General features: G+C 32.6%; 2 protein-coding genes across 2 annotated transcripts; one reads left to right on the top strand and one right to left on the bottom strand.

Moving 5' to 3' along the window:
- Positions 1–197: 197 nt before the first annotated feature.
- On the bottom strand, positions 198–2477 carry LOC134245066 (vacuolar protein sorting-associated protein 33A-like; the record flags this gene model as incomplete). Its single annotated transcript, XM_062727332.1, has 4 exons — positions 2367–2477; positions 2190–2255; positions 479–606; positions 198–282 (listed from the first exon to the last, which is right to left on the bottom strand). Coding segments are annotated over exons 1-4 (387 nt in total), but the record flags the coding sequence as incomplete, so codon positions are not given.
- Positions 2478–2683: 206 nt separating this feature from the next.
- LOC134245059 (small G protein signaling modulator 1-like) lies at positions 2684–11721 on the top strand. Its single transcript, XM_062727321.1, has 4 exons — positions 2684–2801; positions 2929–2972; positions 9775–9850; positions 11541–11721. The coding sequence occupies exons 1-4, from the start codon at positions 2789–2791 to the stop codon at positions 11708–11710; spliced, it is 303 nt and encodes a 100-aa protein (XP_062583305.1). The 5' UTR covers positions 2684–2788; the 3' UTR covers positions 11711–11721.
- The last annotated feature ends 5178 nt before the right edge of the window (positions 11722–16899 follow it).

The raw sequence follows: 16899 nt of genomic DNA, 5'->3' as shown, positions 1-16899 counted from the left end.
AATTTTTTCTATCAATTTTCATTTAGGATTAAACAATTTTACTTAGCAATTAAATTTACAATTGATAAATTGTAATCAGAAAGACTCATATTAACCTTTGGCTCAAGTGAGCTTAAAAGATGTTCGTCTTACCAACATTCTTGTATTTTAATTATATATTGTGTTTACATTATAATATCTTTAAACTATACATCTACCTTCAGTTTTTTCTCACAAAGCAAGCTCTTCCTGGGTACAAATATGATGTGATATTCTTTCCTAAATCCCCCTTTGTGCTCTTCTCTACAAATATGACAGTGTAAATTTTTTTTATATAAAAATGTAAATACAATGTTTATTGAAAGTATCAAAGTAAATGTAAATTTTATTTTACCCTTATGAAAAATTTGTATAATTGATTACTCTTTCTCTATGCTTAGCAGTTTTCTACTTATTATCACATATAATTATGTAACACGGTATGAATTATGAAATTTACTGCAGTAAATTCTGAGCAATCTGTTCCATAAGCTGGAGCTTGGGCCTGGTGACAAAGATGATATTCTGCACATTACTGGGAGGGAGGCCCTTGTCTGACAATGGAAACATCTTCTCAACTTCATGTTCCTAAGTTAAACCAGAAAAGATTAGAAAGAAATTATTCTTTGAATTTATCAAGTATAGCTATAATATAAATGTAAATCTTACAAGATTCAAAGACCATTTACTGTTCAATTCATCTTTTTATATCATTTCTATAACTAGGTTGGAAAAATATTTATGGCCTCAAGGTACCCGGACATATAAATATTTTACACAGGAATTTATTGGGAAGTGTACATGTAGCAAGTGTCACAAAGTTCAACTTGCACTGTGAGCTGTTAAAACAATATTTTCAGGCTTGACGAAAAGAAAATTTGAACTGTGCATATTGTTTCCACTGAATTTTTTCCACAGTTAATCTAAATTCACATTCCTGTACATGCAAAATTGCATCTTGCTGCAGACCATCATGGTAGCTCAATTGGTAGAGCACTTGCTATGTGATTGGAAGGTCATAAGTTCGAATCTCATTCGTGACTGAACTAAGTTGATAAAAAATGGGTAGCAACTATTCCTTCACAATCAGCTCATTGAAGTGAAATCTGCGGGTCCTTTGGATGAGACCTTAAAAACTGGAATGCGGGTGGTTTCGCTCCAATTACGTATTCGCGCCGAGTGGTTTCGCTCCTATCACTTGTTCGCGCCGAGTGGATTCGCCCCGCGTGGGTTCACGCCACTGTATTACTGAAGATACTGCTTATCGGGTAGTCGTTTGATTATCGTTTGATCACTAATGATGAGCAGATTAACTAAAAATAATGATGAGAGACAAGTCGTGCGCTTTTAACACGTATTTCCAAAAACTTCATTCTTCCCCAAACATTTGCCATGGTCAGCTTTTTTTTTAATCTGAAAATTCTCAACCTTCATTGAAAATTCAACTAGATTTGTGAAATAAATATATTTTAACATCCAGTCCTAAATTATTCCAAATTAGACGATCAAATGCTAAAAATGGCCTCACTATAAGTATTAATAATACAAAATGGGATGATTATCCGATATAACTCGACATTAACGCTTGGGGTTAATTAATTACAAGCTACCTGAGTTATAATTACAGGTAATCGGGGAAAGCCACTCTAATCCATTCTGTATACTACCCATATCTTACCTTTGGGGCGAAACCACTCGGCGCGATACCACTCGGCGTGAACACGTAATCGGCGAGAAACCACCCTACACCAAAAACTGAGGCCCTGTGTCACAGTAGGTGCTGACACGATGAAGATCCCTCACTGCTTAATAGCCCTAAGTGCCGAGTAAAGGTCAAACTTTGAAGCCCTTCACTGGTATACGGTGACATCTCTATATGGGTGAAAAATTCTTGAATGGGACGTAAACCAACATACAATCAATCGATCAATCAGCACTACCATCTTGATAATAACAAAAGTTCGCCAAAATAAACCTTGCTTCCATGAATATTTCGAAAAGTGGTACATTTAATATTCTGTGGATATGCCACTAATTTACAACATCATGTTTTCTGTTAGTTGGAACTTGTAAATTGGATTATTTGGCTATACAAAAGTTCCCAGTATTTATGATTTCAAAATCATTATTACCAACTAAATTATTGAAGCATTGCAAAAAAAATTGTTCACCTTTAAAAGTGAGTACTCGGCTATTAAGCCAAAGGGTCCAGTGAGTGCGTCATCCCATACAAGTGCCTAAAACAGAAGAAAAACTGATGTCACAGAGCAAACTCGGACTTTAACAAACTCCCTTTTTTCTTGTAAATAAATGGATTAATGATAATGCAAATTGAGCATGCATTATACCTTTGACCCCAAGCATTTGTCTAAAAGTTCTAACAGTTCACGGCGATAATAATCACGTAATAAATTTAAATTTAATTTCCCATTTGACAAGTGTCCCGTACTCCCCATTGTTTATGCAGTAATTTGTTCTGTAACAAATTCGGATTCTATGGGAAATGGAATTAAGCTGCAAAAATACTTTTTTGTGGTCATTTTTATGGTTAAAAAGATAAACTTGGTACTAAATATGTTATATTGTGAGATTGAATGTCTTGTAATTTTAAAAAAGGATTGAAGAAATTGGAACCGAATTTAGCATGGTAGAGCTGACAAACCCCTGCCACACCGATAATTTCATTTTGTCAACATGATTATCGTTTGCGCATGACGCTGAGAGCAGAATCAATCGATAAAGCCACAGATGAAGAGGAATATTGGTAAAAATGACGGCACCGGGTAAGCACCGTTTCGATTCTTTAATTTTCTTTTCAATCCAAAGAAATGTTTAATGTGTATTGTCTGAAAAACTGCTGCACAATGTGCTTTGTACACTGTCTATAATGTTTCAAACTTGTATTTTCAGAGGCAGAAAATCGCCAGAAACTGCTTCGAGCAGTGAAAAAAGAGGTAAGCATTTCTCTGCAAATCAATATTATGATGGAAATGAGAAACTTATTTACCAATAAACTATTGATCGCTTTATTAATCAGTCGGATGGCAGAGATTTTTGCGAAGAGGAATAAGTCACCATTAGAGACAATATAAGAAACATGACTTGAAATCATTACACATCATCTTGCAATGTTTTTGTCCTAATCTTCACTTTTCTTGTTAAGTTAATATGCCTTAAAAGCAATCCTTATTCGATGATCTGAAAGAAAAAAACAATGATTTAAACACACAGGCTGAGCATTGTGCCAAGTTTAAGGTTTTATTTTCTGCCATGAAATCTGTATATACATATAACAATTTAAAGAATTAAAAAGTAATGTGTGATTTGATTCATTAATAAAATGGATTTTATATTCATTGCCAATTAGTGGGATAGGATTGAGATTGTAGGTTTCATTAAGTTGACACTAATGAAAAGCACTGCAGTTTATATAAAAATATCCTTTATTTTAAATTTTTTATCTTGCTTAATTTGGTGTTATACCATTCAGTCAGATGAAGAAAAAGTTGTTTAAATTATTTGATATTTAAGGAATGTTTTAAGTTTTGTGTGAGTTATTGGTGTGTAAATCACAGAGACTAAGTCACATAAGCATATTTAATGAAGAGCACTAATGTGCAATAATTCACACAAAACTTTTTTTAAAAATTCCTATACTTACATGTTAAATATTTAAGACATCAAACTATACTCAATATTTGAATTTCTTGCTACCCTTTATTGTTGCATTCTTATTAATACCATCTCTGTAGCCTCATTGTGACATTACTTTAGCATGAGTTGCTCCGTGTATATTTCTACCTTTGTGTATACATGAAAAGGTATTCAAATTATTTTTCACAGTTGGGTTATTAGAAATTCATACCAAATTTAAATATTTAAAGATAATTATGTATCAAATGTAAGAGAATGAATAATGGTTATTATATTTGACAAGCTGCTCAGAATTTTCATAGTAGAAATTCCACACTGTAACTAAGCAACTGAGGCAAAAATTAGTTGAAAGTATTTTACTCCTTTACATAAAATGGATATCCAGTTCATTTGAAATATCCTTTAACAGATTCTGCTTTCATATCTTACTACATACAAAGTCTGCTGACAAATTTCTCTACTTCAGAGTCTTCTTACAGATCCCACTTTGGACTCTGCTTACAGATCCCACTATAGACTTAGTTGCAGATCTGTAGCTCTCCGAAAAAAAAATTGATAGACCGGAGAGCTACAGTGCCACCCATTGAAAAAACTGTATATTTATTGCGCACAAAAAAGTGCGCTCGGTTGTTGATTAATTCTTCCAAATTCTTACATAAAGCATAAAATGGAAGATTTCAAAAAAATCCTCTCTTCTCTATCAAGTACTTTCGTAGCTGATATCTGAATGAAGCATATTGGACCGAATTATCTTTGAATCCAAATTGGCAGTATAAATAAGCGAAATGTTCGATGATTACAATATCAGGGTCAGGAGGACTATTAACAACAATTATGAGGAATGTTTTGTTGTGGAAAGAGTCAAAGAATATGTTAGGAACACACGGTTAGTAATATTTTGAGATTACAGTTTAAAAACATGGAGAAATAAACCGAGAACCGAGCGCACTTTTTTGTGCGCAATAAATATACAGTTTTTTTCAATGGGTGGCACTGTAGCTCTCCGGTCTATCAATTTTTTTTTCGGAGAGCTACAGATCTGCAGCTAACTATAGACTCTGCTTACAGATCCCACTATAGACTCTGCTTACAGATCTAACTATAGATTCTGCTGTCATATCCTACTAAATTACTTACAGTATCTTTATAATTACATTTAGCACATTATTGTGGCAACTGTTAGATATTTTACTTAAATTTATCTGGTGGCTGCCAAATATTAATATAGTAATCACCACATAAAATATTTTTTACCATTCTCTGTATTTTCAAATGCATTTCAATTTTTTTCATTTGTGTATATTTCTGCACAAAATCTACATAAATTTAACTCTGTGTATACAGAATTTAAATGTCAAGGAAAATGACCCAATAAATCAAGATTCAGATACTGCTCCATTTTTTACCTTATCAGTGTCAGTAAATTGTGTTTATGTCATACTGACTACTTTTGATTTCTTGTGTTAATACTGTTGGTTCGATAATGATTATTTCTCTATAATGTTGTTACTGGGGATCTTTACAGTGGTAGCAAGGCCCTGAATCACACAAGATTGTCTTGATACTTGTGTATGGCACCTTCTTGTCTTAGACGGGCCATAACCATAAGGGCAAAGACTGGTCTGTGTTATTATTCTAATTTCCTAAATGTGAAGTTTGACGTGAATTGTTTTTCAATTTGAATTATTTTGATCTAAGTCGTATTCCAGAGTTAATAGAGAGAGATCAATAAAGCGAGTGATAAAACACAGTCACCCCCTCCCACGCTTATTGATTGCCATACATCACATAGAGCACAGAGTCCACACAAACTTACTCTACCAACGTATGTAAAAAAAAATTCTTGAGAATTCTGGCAGTGCTCATAATTGATATTGATGAAGAAAAATCTGACTATTTGCAGATAAGTCTGGTCTGAAGCTACCATAAATTGATTCTCTCATGAGGTGCTAGCATTGATTTTACCAATAACCACAAAGTTAAACTTGGTTTTTGTGGTTTTGTGGGTTTGCTGTTTGAATGTTAAGATTTGCGCAATTTTTATGTCCATGGCTGTAAAATGCATTTAGTATGAACCTTTTCTTTCATTTCATCATAATTAGTTTACTTGTGTACTTGAAGCCTGAAGATATTTTCTGGTATGTCTCCTCCCATTCGCAAACCACGGGTGATGGAGAGAATCGATGTGAATCACCCGTGGGTTACCGACGATGGTCTCCTCCTGTTGATGACAAATATCAGTTTTGATTTCTATGACATTTGACCCATTTTCAAAAAATACAAAAAAAAAATTTCTGATCAGACTTTTTGCTGTGGTATTTTTTACCTATATAAAGCAAACATGTCATTTGATCCAATCTAACCAGAATTGTGATGCTTGGACTGGGAAATTCTTGATATTATTTCCTTTTTTGGGCTCTTTTCTGATCTGCTTGTAGATGATCAGTTGTGGTATTGACTGACAACTTATTCAAGAAAACAAAATTAGTGCCATATGATACTCTGTTTTTGTTTCATTTTCACCAATTGTTATTTTAATCTTTTATGAGTTTCAGATAGTATTTTGAAACTACTTGAATGTCTGCATAAAGGAAATTCCTGTTGGCTTTTACACATTTATACAGTATACACATACAATTCCATGTACTAATAATATTAATAAATGAGTATTAATACATAAAGCATGTATTATAATAAGAAGGTATTTATCAAATCAAGATAAATATAATGATCAGACTATTTAAACTCCATTGCAACTCAATGAAACAACTGTTAATTGTTAAAATGGAATGAACTACTATACTATAAAATATATTCTTCTCTTTCTCCGAAATGCTAAATATATAATAAAGTGCAACCCACTAACCTATTATCTGCTTTTCATATGAAAGTGTTAAAAGTGCCCAATATTGGATCACCATTCAAGATTAAACCATAATCTTTTGCCTTTATATTGATGTGGTGATAAAGAATACTTTTTTTGGTTTGGGTCGCATACAAACTGATATTAAAGTATTAACTGAGAAAGAGGAAACCATGGCCTATGTGGCCATATAGAGGCATTGATTTGTTGGGTATTGACGGCCTTGTTTCTCTTTTTTCTTTCTCTTTGACAAACATTATTGACATGAAGATAAGCTAGATGAATGACTAACTTGCTGAAAACAGTAATTTAGGAGGCAATTATTGACAGTTTATAACTGTTAGTACCCGGGTACACAAAAGTTTTTATTAATTATAAAACAGGAATACTGCACAGTAATGGTTCAACATCCACACATCACAGGCGAGACCAATGCCCTTGTTTTCCGATTAATGTACAATAGAACTAGTCTAGTCCGGATGTTGTGTAATTATAGAAACGTGCCCAATGTTAAGATGAGAATTTAGATGTGCAAAATTTACCATCAATACCCAGCTTATTGTCATGATTTCCTAATCATTATCAGATCTTTGTGGTTTTGACATGAATATTTCTCAGAGGAATTCTCTGTCATTGGGAGTGATAGAATATTGATATATTTACAAAGTAAAACAATAAAGTCAGTAAACAAGAGCAGCAGTCTGTCTACATAGTCTGTCAAATTCATAACAATGCATATAGATGCTACTAAAACATCGGATCCCAATACATGTATCGAAAATAAGCTTGTTTTATATTGTGTATACAGTGAGGGATTGTCTGTCACTCTATCTGTACATCAGTCCATCAGTCCTTATGCTTGGGGTACCCATCTCTTATCTGCAAGTTCTCCTCTACCACCGAATGAAATTTAATGATACTTTCACAGAATCTATATTACAAAGCACCATTGTACACTTTCTACTTTATATTTTGATTGGACAAGTATATGGAGTTTCTCAAAGCAAAAAAGGGGTAAATGCTCTTATACTTATACATGTATAGGGGAGGGAGCACTCAGTGCTCACAATACCTCTGGTTTGGTATATGATGGCTTGTATAAAGCATGATTGTAGGATATCTTCAATTAAAAATGGCCCAGACTTTGTGGAATCTATTCCTTGAAATTCTTTAGTTTGTGTTTTGGATTAATTAAGACACTGACAAAACTTCCATTCAATGATAAATAACTTGAAGTTCCCATTACTCACATTAAACCCCTCAGCTCATTTTTCACACTGAAAATGGATAAACAACTGATTTGCATTTAGATAGAACACGTCTTGGCTAACAGCATAGAATGTTTATGCTTTTGGATGTGAAATATAGGCAATAATGTACTGACAAGATGATATTTAAAAGAAGTGATATATTATTAATAGAATGCAATATATTTGTTTCAAATTGTTTGTTGACCATTGCAATAAACATGTAGCCATGGAAATGAGGTGTTTGGTGCATAATTTTATGAGTTTGAATGTCATTAAGTCAGTGGTTTCATCAAAATTTCTTGCTGGAAAGTTATACATGTACAACCAAATTTAAGGTGTCAGTGAATACATCTGCAAAAGTAAAATGCAAGAGTAGTGTATAAATTTCTTTGACAGTGAATAACTTGAAAATAAAATGCATCAATTCTATCCGCAATTCATTCTGTCACTTAGTTAATGTTAATTCATTAAATCCGTCATAGTAAATTTTAACTGACTGAAAAGAGATGAGCTAAAAATTCAGCATGAACATGTTTACTTTAGCAATGTCTGGTCCATTTAATCACTACTCATTTAAACTACAGTGAAACCTACACCCAGAGACTTATATGTGTTGGAATAGACAGGGTGTCGGATTGCACAGTGTAAAAAAAAAGGAAAACAGTAAAATGAGAAATTCACTGTGTGTTGGAAAACACAGGTGTCCGTTTAGACAATTTTCACTGGGGACCCTTTTCACTTTATATGGCACAATTAAGGACGTGTCACAATTGTCTTAGAAATCAAAACTTTACATCAAATTGAAGAAGAACTTTCAAAAATTGTTCTTCATGTGTGATGCCATTGAAGTTGGACAGGCTTTTGATTTTTAGGGAATAATATCTTCCCATATTTTGGTATTTGTGACCATAAATGGTGAATTAATGGTCGCAAACTGAGTTTTACCAGGGAAGCTCATTGCAAGCCCATCAAACTGCATTTTGCAAAACAGTTGCATGGGAATTAAATATGCATTTATAGTTTTTATATGAAATCCATGTATATTGAAATCAAGATAAATATACACTCAATCCTAAATATATACATTTGTGGTATCTCTCCATTATATAAACATACAGAGAGAAAATATCTTCAATTCTGTATGAAGTTTGTCAGAGGTCAGAGGTCAATACGTGACCTAATCACACGGCGCAATAATATCTACCGGTACATAAATTATAAAATGACCTGCTCTACTTGCTTTTCATGTATAAAAATAAGCAAAATAAGCAAGTGTAATTATTATTATTTTATTTACGATGTAAACAAGTATTTCATACAGTTTTTTGGCTATCAATTCAAACCTGTGTACATAGAGAAAACTGGCGATTGTTTACATTTTTTTCACTTTTGTCCGCTGTACAGTCTCTAACGTTCATCCTTATTTTTTGGGTAGCCTGAAATCGTAGAATGTTTTTGATCAAATTGCAAATTAACTGACTCGCACAAGTGTCTCAATCCATCGGATCCATCCATCCCTTTCGGCGACCGAAATTCCCCCAACTTTTTCTCATCAAACTTCGGACGTGTTTCTTGTGTCTTTTCAGCACCGGTTATCAATTTTCACGAATAAAAATATTCCCAGACAACAATCTGTTCACTATTACTGATAACAAGTAGCCTTTCACAAAATATTCCCTTCGAAATAGATTCCTTAGCCTAATGAATTCGAAGCGAAACCGCCATGCAAGCCGATTTACACCTTGCGTCATTTTTCAAAATCTACGACGGACGGTTAGTGCAATAATTTAAATTCGAAAATATTTAGTTGTCTGTCTCAAATGTATATATAAGTAATAAATAACAAGTTTATAAACTTCAATGGGAATTGAAGTGGTCGGTACGTGATCAAATCTTTCGGCCTTCACAGGATTTGATCACACTTCTTTTTCAATTCCCATTGAAGTTTATAAACTTGTTATTTATTTCTTAATTATTTTGTGTATTTAGGTGAAGCAGATAATGGAGGAAGCCGTCACAAGGAAGTTTGTCCATGAGGAAAGTAGCAGCATTACCTCCCTTTGTGGTAAGTCTATTTTACACTTCTTTTTCCCTCTGTTGTTATTTTGTCATATCTTTTTCATGGTTTAGTTTGTTTCATCTTCCATTTTGATTCATTTGTTGAAATTGTTTCACTTCCTGCATGGTATATTCATGGTTTACCCTTATGGTATAGTTCTGCCATTGTATTTGGTTTGTGTAACCCCTCCCTCTTGTAAAAGTAGGCTTGTATTACATTCCTTTTGAGATAATTTTTCAGAAGCTTGTATTATCTCCCTTTGCAATGAGATTTTTACTTCCCAATGTGGCAAATTTAATTTTCTTCTTTCTGGTAAATGGTTTTACCCATCTTTATGGTAAGTTTATTTTTACACTACTTTAGTAAATTCATTTTACTCTCCTTATATTAAACTTGAACTGCAGTAACTTAATTGTTATCATTTTGCTTTATTTCCCTTTGTACTATTTGTTAGTTTGTTTTACCTCTCTTTATGATAAGCTTGTATTATTTCCCTTTGTCATGAGTTTGGTTCACTTCTCTTCTTTGCATGCTTACTTTAATTTAATTTGTGGCAAGTCCACTCTCTACCCCCACCCAAATTTTGTAACAGATCAATTTCCCTTCTTTATACTGATATATACCGGTAATGAAATATCTTTGTGTTAGGTTTCATTGTCCACACTTTTTGACAAGTTATTATGCCTTTTTGGTTACATTTTCTGACATCACAATAGGGAAAGTTGTTTAAATTCCACTACAGTAAAACACGGTTATAACATATTAAATAGTTATTAATGAATTGACACTTACAGCAAAGTAATTTTCATTTCCTGTGTCTTTGAAATATATTGTGAACTTAATGGATACTGGTATAACTTCATTTTGCTCATAATGAAGCAAATTCACCTGTCTCTGGCACCTCATTTTACATAGGTTTTACTGAGTATATTCAAGAGTGTAGAGATTGCCCATAAAATTGTTTGCACTTTTCTATTCAAGTCTTATTTTTTGCTTTCCAAGACTCCAGTCTTGTGAAGCTATTTACCCTTCCCTTTACAATAAATTACTTGGTAATTATGTCCATCTTCAGCCATATAAAGCAATAGCCTTCTATAAAAGACAGACTTTGACTTTTTATTTCAAAGTTTCTGTCACAATTTGAGATGGTTTGGCATTTATGAAAATGTCTTATTCATACATATTTGTCTGATCACTCAGTGCTTTGAAGTTTGTGATAAGTACATTTATAAATATGGCCATAAATGTGGTACTCTTGAGCATGTTGAGCACTGTAAATCAGTTTTATTCATGACATCTTTTATTTGCGAATCTCCAGTTTGAAATTCATCTGTCACAGTTAATTTTTGTTAAAAAGGCAGAATTCTGAATTAAATACATAGATGAATAATTGGTTCACAAGAAATATTCTGAAGTAACAGAATATTGCAAAAGTCGCAGATATTTTTTGGCTTGCAGATAAAAGTTTGTTCACAGTATACGTGTATTACAATAGACCTTCATAATTTATCACCTATTCTTTGAAGATACATGTAATTTACATGTCTCAAATACATGTTTTACGACCATGATTGCTACATATATTCTGAAGAACTTTAATAGAGACAATAGGATAATTAAATTTGAAATCGAGATATAGATGATTTAGATGATTCTGTATGGATTGCTGTGTTAGAATTCTCTGCCTTTGTTTTAGGAGCTGTGGAGGCTTGCCTCCTTCATGGCTTGAGAAAGCGAGCATTGGGACTGTTCAAACTGAGCTCTACTACTGCTCTACTCCAAAAACTGTCCAAAAGTTGTGAACCAGCTGCCATTGTACTCAAGTCTCTCAATAATGTGGAAAATAACTATGAGGCTAACAGGTAAATAATAAATAACAATAAACATTAATAGTAGTAGTTCAACAGTAGTGTACAGGTCAATAACGTTTTACATGTCAACAGTAATACAGGTCAACGATAGGGTACAGGTCAATAGTGGAATACAGGTCAACAGTAGTGTACAGGTCAACAGAAGTGTACAGTTTAACAATAGTGTACAGGTCAACAATAGTGTACAGGTCAGCTGTAGAATACAGGTCAACTGTAGTGTACAGGTCAACGGTAGTGTACAGGTCAATTGTAATGTACATGTCAACAGAAGTGTACAGGTCAACAGTATTATACAGGTCAACAGTAGTGTACAGGTCAATTGTAATGTACAGGCCAACAGAAGTGTACAGGTCAACAGTAGTGTACAGGTCAATTGTAGTGTACAGGTCAACAGTAGAATACAGGTCAACAGTAGTGTTCAGGTCAATTGTAGTGTACAGGCCAAAGAAATATGCAGGTCAATTTAATGCTCATAGAATTTACTTTAGTTTTTTTATTATTAGTATTCCCACTGTATACAAAGTGCTAATCGAAAATGTACTTGATTTGGATCACTAGCTATATTGCTTTGGGTACTCTGATGCATTATGGGTAAAAAGGAAAATTCTGCGGACAAAATATGGGTAAAAGTAACTTTAAGAAATTAGGAAACTAATTAAACCTTTATAGAAACAAAGTAAATTTATTTGAGAATTTTTTTAGGTTGAAATATGTTAGAAATTCGATACCGTTCTCATTTACTAAGTTAAAATGGGATTTTTGCTCATTTTGAATTATTTCAATTGTTCTAATTTTTTTAAAACTATATTCTGTTGTAAAAGTTATTGTATCTAAGTTTTCACCTCAATTCACCCACGAAACATCATCTGATTTCTATAAATTACGCTTTTTAGAGAAATTTAGCTATTCTTGTTATGAGTGAATGCTACACTATGTTTGCAACATATTTTTGCAATGGCTATACTTTTTTCGGATCCTTTTTGTGATTTGCATGAAATTAAGATTTATTATTTTTTGATAAAATTATCGCGATTTAAACAGTTTTGAAAAAATATTGGCGTTTATTATCACAAGAGAAACATTTATCAGCAGATAGAAGTTAAACAGAAATAAATAATTATAGAATTTGATGAAATGTGCTATCATTGCTGGTGTTTGTGCGATACTTGATTTGCGTTTTGTCGTGATTGATACAGAAATGCTATGTTTGATTTGAGTAGAATACTTCTTGAAGAATGAAGGCGTATATGGGGGGAGTATAATCCAAAGACACTGTCTCAAGTTTATGTCATTAAATAACTTAATGATAAATACACGTAATATATTTTCACTTATGCTTTAAAGGTATGTAAAACGGAAAAAAGGCTTCACAAACTATTCAAACTTTTTCCAAAGCTCATGATAGGCGTAAGACTGAATGCGTTAACCACGATACGCTACGTTGTCTTCTTGATGTTTGTGTGTCAGTTTGCTTTAAAGAAACGAATTTGTTGAGACAAATAATGTTTTTCAACCTATCATTTAATTTATCTTGGGTCGGTTTTTTGGGGCTTACTTCTGTTATCCAACTGTTTTACCTTTGTTTTTATACTAAATTTGATTATGAAATGCTCTGTTTACTTGATCAATACATAGAGCTCACAGCGGATGTGACTGATCAACAAGGAATGTTTACTCCTCCTAGGCACCTGATCCCATCTCTGGTGTTCCCGGGGGGGGGGGGGGGCGTATTTATGCCCTGCTCACATGTTTGTATTGTTTGTATATTTTTCGACATAAATCAATGCTCATTATCCTCAATTTCTTTTCATTTCAGAAATATTCGATTTTTAGATAGAATGGGTTCAGACGCCATTAAAAAACACACAATGCATTTACTTTCCGTAATTTAAACACAAGACTTCGAATAGAAACCTGATCCGTTCATATTCAAAAATAAATTTCTATAGCTAGAATCATTAAATATAAACGTACCCATTTTCGACTAAATAAGTCTAAAAACAATTTTCAATCAATATGTCTTTCAGAACAATATATGAATCTAATATGTTGAAGATGACATTACCGACAACATAATTTTAGAAAAATAAAACTTTTCCGTCATAGAGCGGGCGATTATCCTCGCCTTGTACACTTTTTTCTCTCTTTTATAAATCTATGATAAAGAGATTATAATGCAGGTTTTGTAATATTTCACGTACTTTCACACTATCATAAGACATCAGAACTTTAAACTAAGAATCTGCAACAGAATCTATGAAGATATAAAGTTTAATTAAAATTTGGCATTATATCCCCATAGACAGATCCAGAAAAGCAGCTATAGGTCAGGGGATCAAGACCTGATAATTTTTTTCAAATTCACTAAAATCAAAGAATATTAAAGTAACCATATCAAAATAACTTTGCCCCCCCCCCCCCTTCCCAAGAAACACAAACTCTTAACAGTCAGTCTACGATAAAAGAAGTTAATTGATTTTCAGGGATATGTTATGGTTTCTATAAAAAAGATCCATGCATTTCTTTGAGAAATGTGGTAACCGTTTGTTTTCTTTTTATTACATGAACATTTTTTAATATTCCATGCAATCTCGTTTAACGCTTATTTGGCTGAATTGAAATTAGTAAATGAACGAAGCGGCATTAAGATTTGAAGTTGAGTGCGTTTTAATCATTATAATCAAATCAAAATTTTGAATGCATATACCACTAAATATTTACAAAACCATGTGTATATGTAAAGTCTAAGAGTTGAAATCGATCTTTAAAATTGTTTAAAATTTTACAATAGAACATGTAAATTGGTGAGCGACATGAAAATTCTTAATTTGGTATGTTTTTGTTGATGAATGACTGTCATAAGTTGATAGGAAAAATGAGAATATATATGGAAGAATGTAGCTTGTCCACCAATTAAGCCGACCGCATCCCCAACCATAAAATAGGATTTTTGTGTTGGGATCTTTTAGTGTTATGGACAGCAATACTACCCCCTCCCGTTTCCCGAAGAAATTTATGCTTGAACAATCCTTTATTCCGGAATGAAAAAATGGAACTAAACATATAGATATGGCACGCCAAATTCACAAAAATGAGATAATCAAAGTTTTACAATTGATAAACTAGATATCGACTGCAAACTATAGTTTACAAACCGTAAACTATAGTTAACGATTCGTTAAGTATAGTTTTCATCTGTAAAACTATATTTAACGGTTGTTAACTATAGTTTACGAATGATAATCTAAGTTTATCTGTCTGTAATAAGCATTAACAATAGATTTTGTTGATAAACATAGATTTACGTTTGTAAACTAGTTTACAATCGTAAACTATAGTTAAGAATTGTTTAATCATAGTTTCACAAATCGTGAAACTATATTTATCAGATCGTTAACGTTGTTAACTATAGTTTACAGCCCGTAAACTATAGTTTACAACCGATAAACCTAGTTTATCGACTGTGAAAGTATGTTTATCTCATTTTTGTGAATTTGGCGTGCCATAGTCTGTTATGAAACGTTAACAATGGATTTTGTTGATAAACATAGATTCACGTCTGTAAACTATAATTTACGATCGTTAACAATAGTTAAGAGTTGTTAATCATAGTTTCACAAATCGTGAAACTATATTTATCAGATCGTTAACTATAGTTAACGGTTTGTAAACTATAGTTTACAAATCGTGAAACTGTATTTATCAGAAGATCTATGTTTTGCAATCGCAAATGATTGTTTTCGGTGTTAAGTATAGTTTATGGTTGTGAAACATAGATTATCGCGTTAACTATGGTTAACAGATGTGATATATAGATTAACGTTGTTAACTATAGTTTACAGTTCGTAAACTATGATTATCTCATTTTTGTGAATTTGGCGTGCTATATATAAATTAACGAAATAAAAACGTCATTACAGTTGCTTCCATTAGAAATTAAAAAAAGATACTGTCAAGAAAGGTTCAAAATGTTATTTGAGAGAGGTATAATTTATTTTATTAAAAGAAAAATAAGTAACGTCAGGTGTCTGTGTGTTTGTACTCTCCTTCGTACCTAAGTAACTAACCATGAGGCTACACTACTTTTTCTATAATTTATATAAATACATATGTATCACACTCACCGATTGAGCATAAAACGCTTAAGGTGAGCATATGACATATGGACCTCCTACGGACTGGGCCATTGTTGAAATGTAAGAGGAGTCCGGGGAAGAAAATATTGTACAGTACTGTTGCAAACACAAAGTAACGTCAATAATTTTTTTTACTAATTGCACTAGGCCTAAATGCTATATGTATACTCGAAAAAAGTATAGCTGTCATGACCACAAAGATAGCTTTCTGGATATTTTCTACGCAAACCAAAAATAGCTCTTGAAAAGTTGGGTAGGTGCATATTTGATGTAATTGTCAAGTTATAAAGAAGACCTTGTGGTCGAATTTGATAGCTTACTTTTGATAAAGATTCATATTAAACATTACAATAAATGTTTTATTGAAATAATGTCAACAGTCCATTCCAGTGGATGATTAGTCGAAAAATGACCATTAGATGCGTGAAAAACGCTTGCTACAGATGTTTATGGAGGGGTAGATGAAACATAAATATGATAATCTTTAAATATACCAAGAAGTCACATACTGTTTGAAGTAGTTTTATTATTAGTAATTGAAAACCTAATTTTACATAAGAAAACGTATATAAAAGCACATTTTTTGTCTAAATGTGCAGACAGAAACTTCAAATGATCCAAACAAATATAGCTAGTGATCCAAATCAAGTAGATTTTCGATTAGCACTTTGTATACAGTGATTCCAGTTTAAATTGCCTCGTGACTTCTTATTGACTGAAACTTCACAGATAAATAACAAAAGTGCAAACTTTATTTTTCTCTCAGAAAAACAACTTATTACCCTTGAAATTTTGAATTATAGAAATTCCATGTTTTTTTCTGTTAAAAATTTTGTAAATGAAAATATTCTCCCTCCAAGGACACATTGTTTTGAGAAGAAAATTAGGTAAAGATTCTTTAGCTGGGATATGGTAAACAGCTCCATTATTTTTAATTAAGTATTCTCAGGGCACCCAAGCACTAAGTTAGGAAAGAACAGGGAAAGCTATCTAACATTTCTGTGTCAAACACATTCCTGACTTAAAATTGTGACTTAGCAACGGTAAT

Source organism: Saccostrea cucullata, unplaced genomic scaffold (assembly GCF_032062105.1).
Source record: "Saccostrea cucullata isolate Sc308-1 unplaced genomic scaffold, CSIRO_AGI_Scuc_v1 ctg13846, whole genome shotgun sequence".
In the NCBI taxonomy this organism is placed as follows: Eukaryota; Metazoa; Mollusca; class Bivalvia; order Ostreida; family Ostreidae; genus Saccostrea; species Saccostrea cuccullata.
The sequence above is the reverse complement of the archived record's forward strand: the minus strand, read 5'-3'. Positions and strand labels throughout refer to the sequence as shown.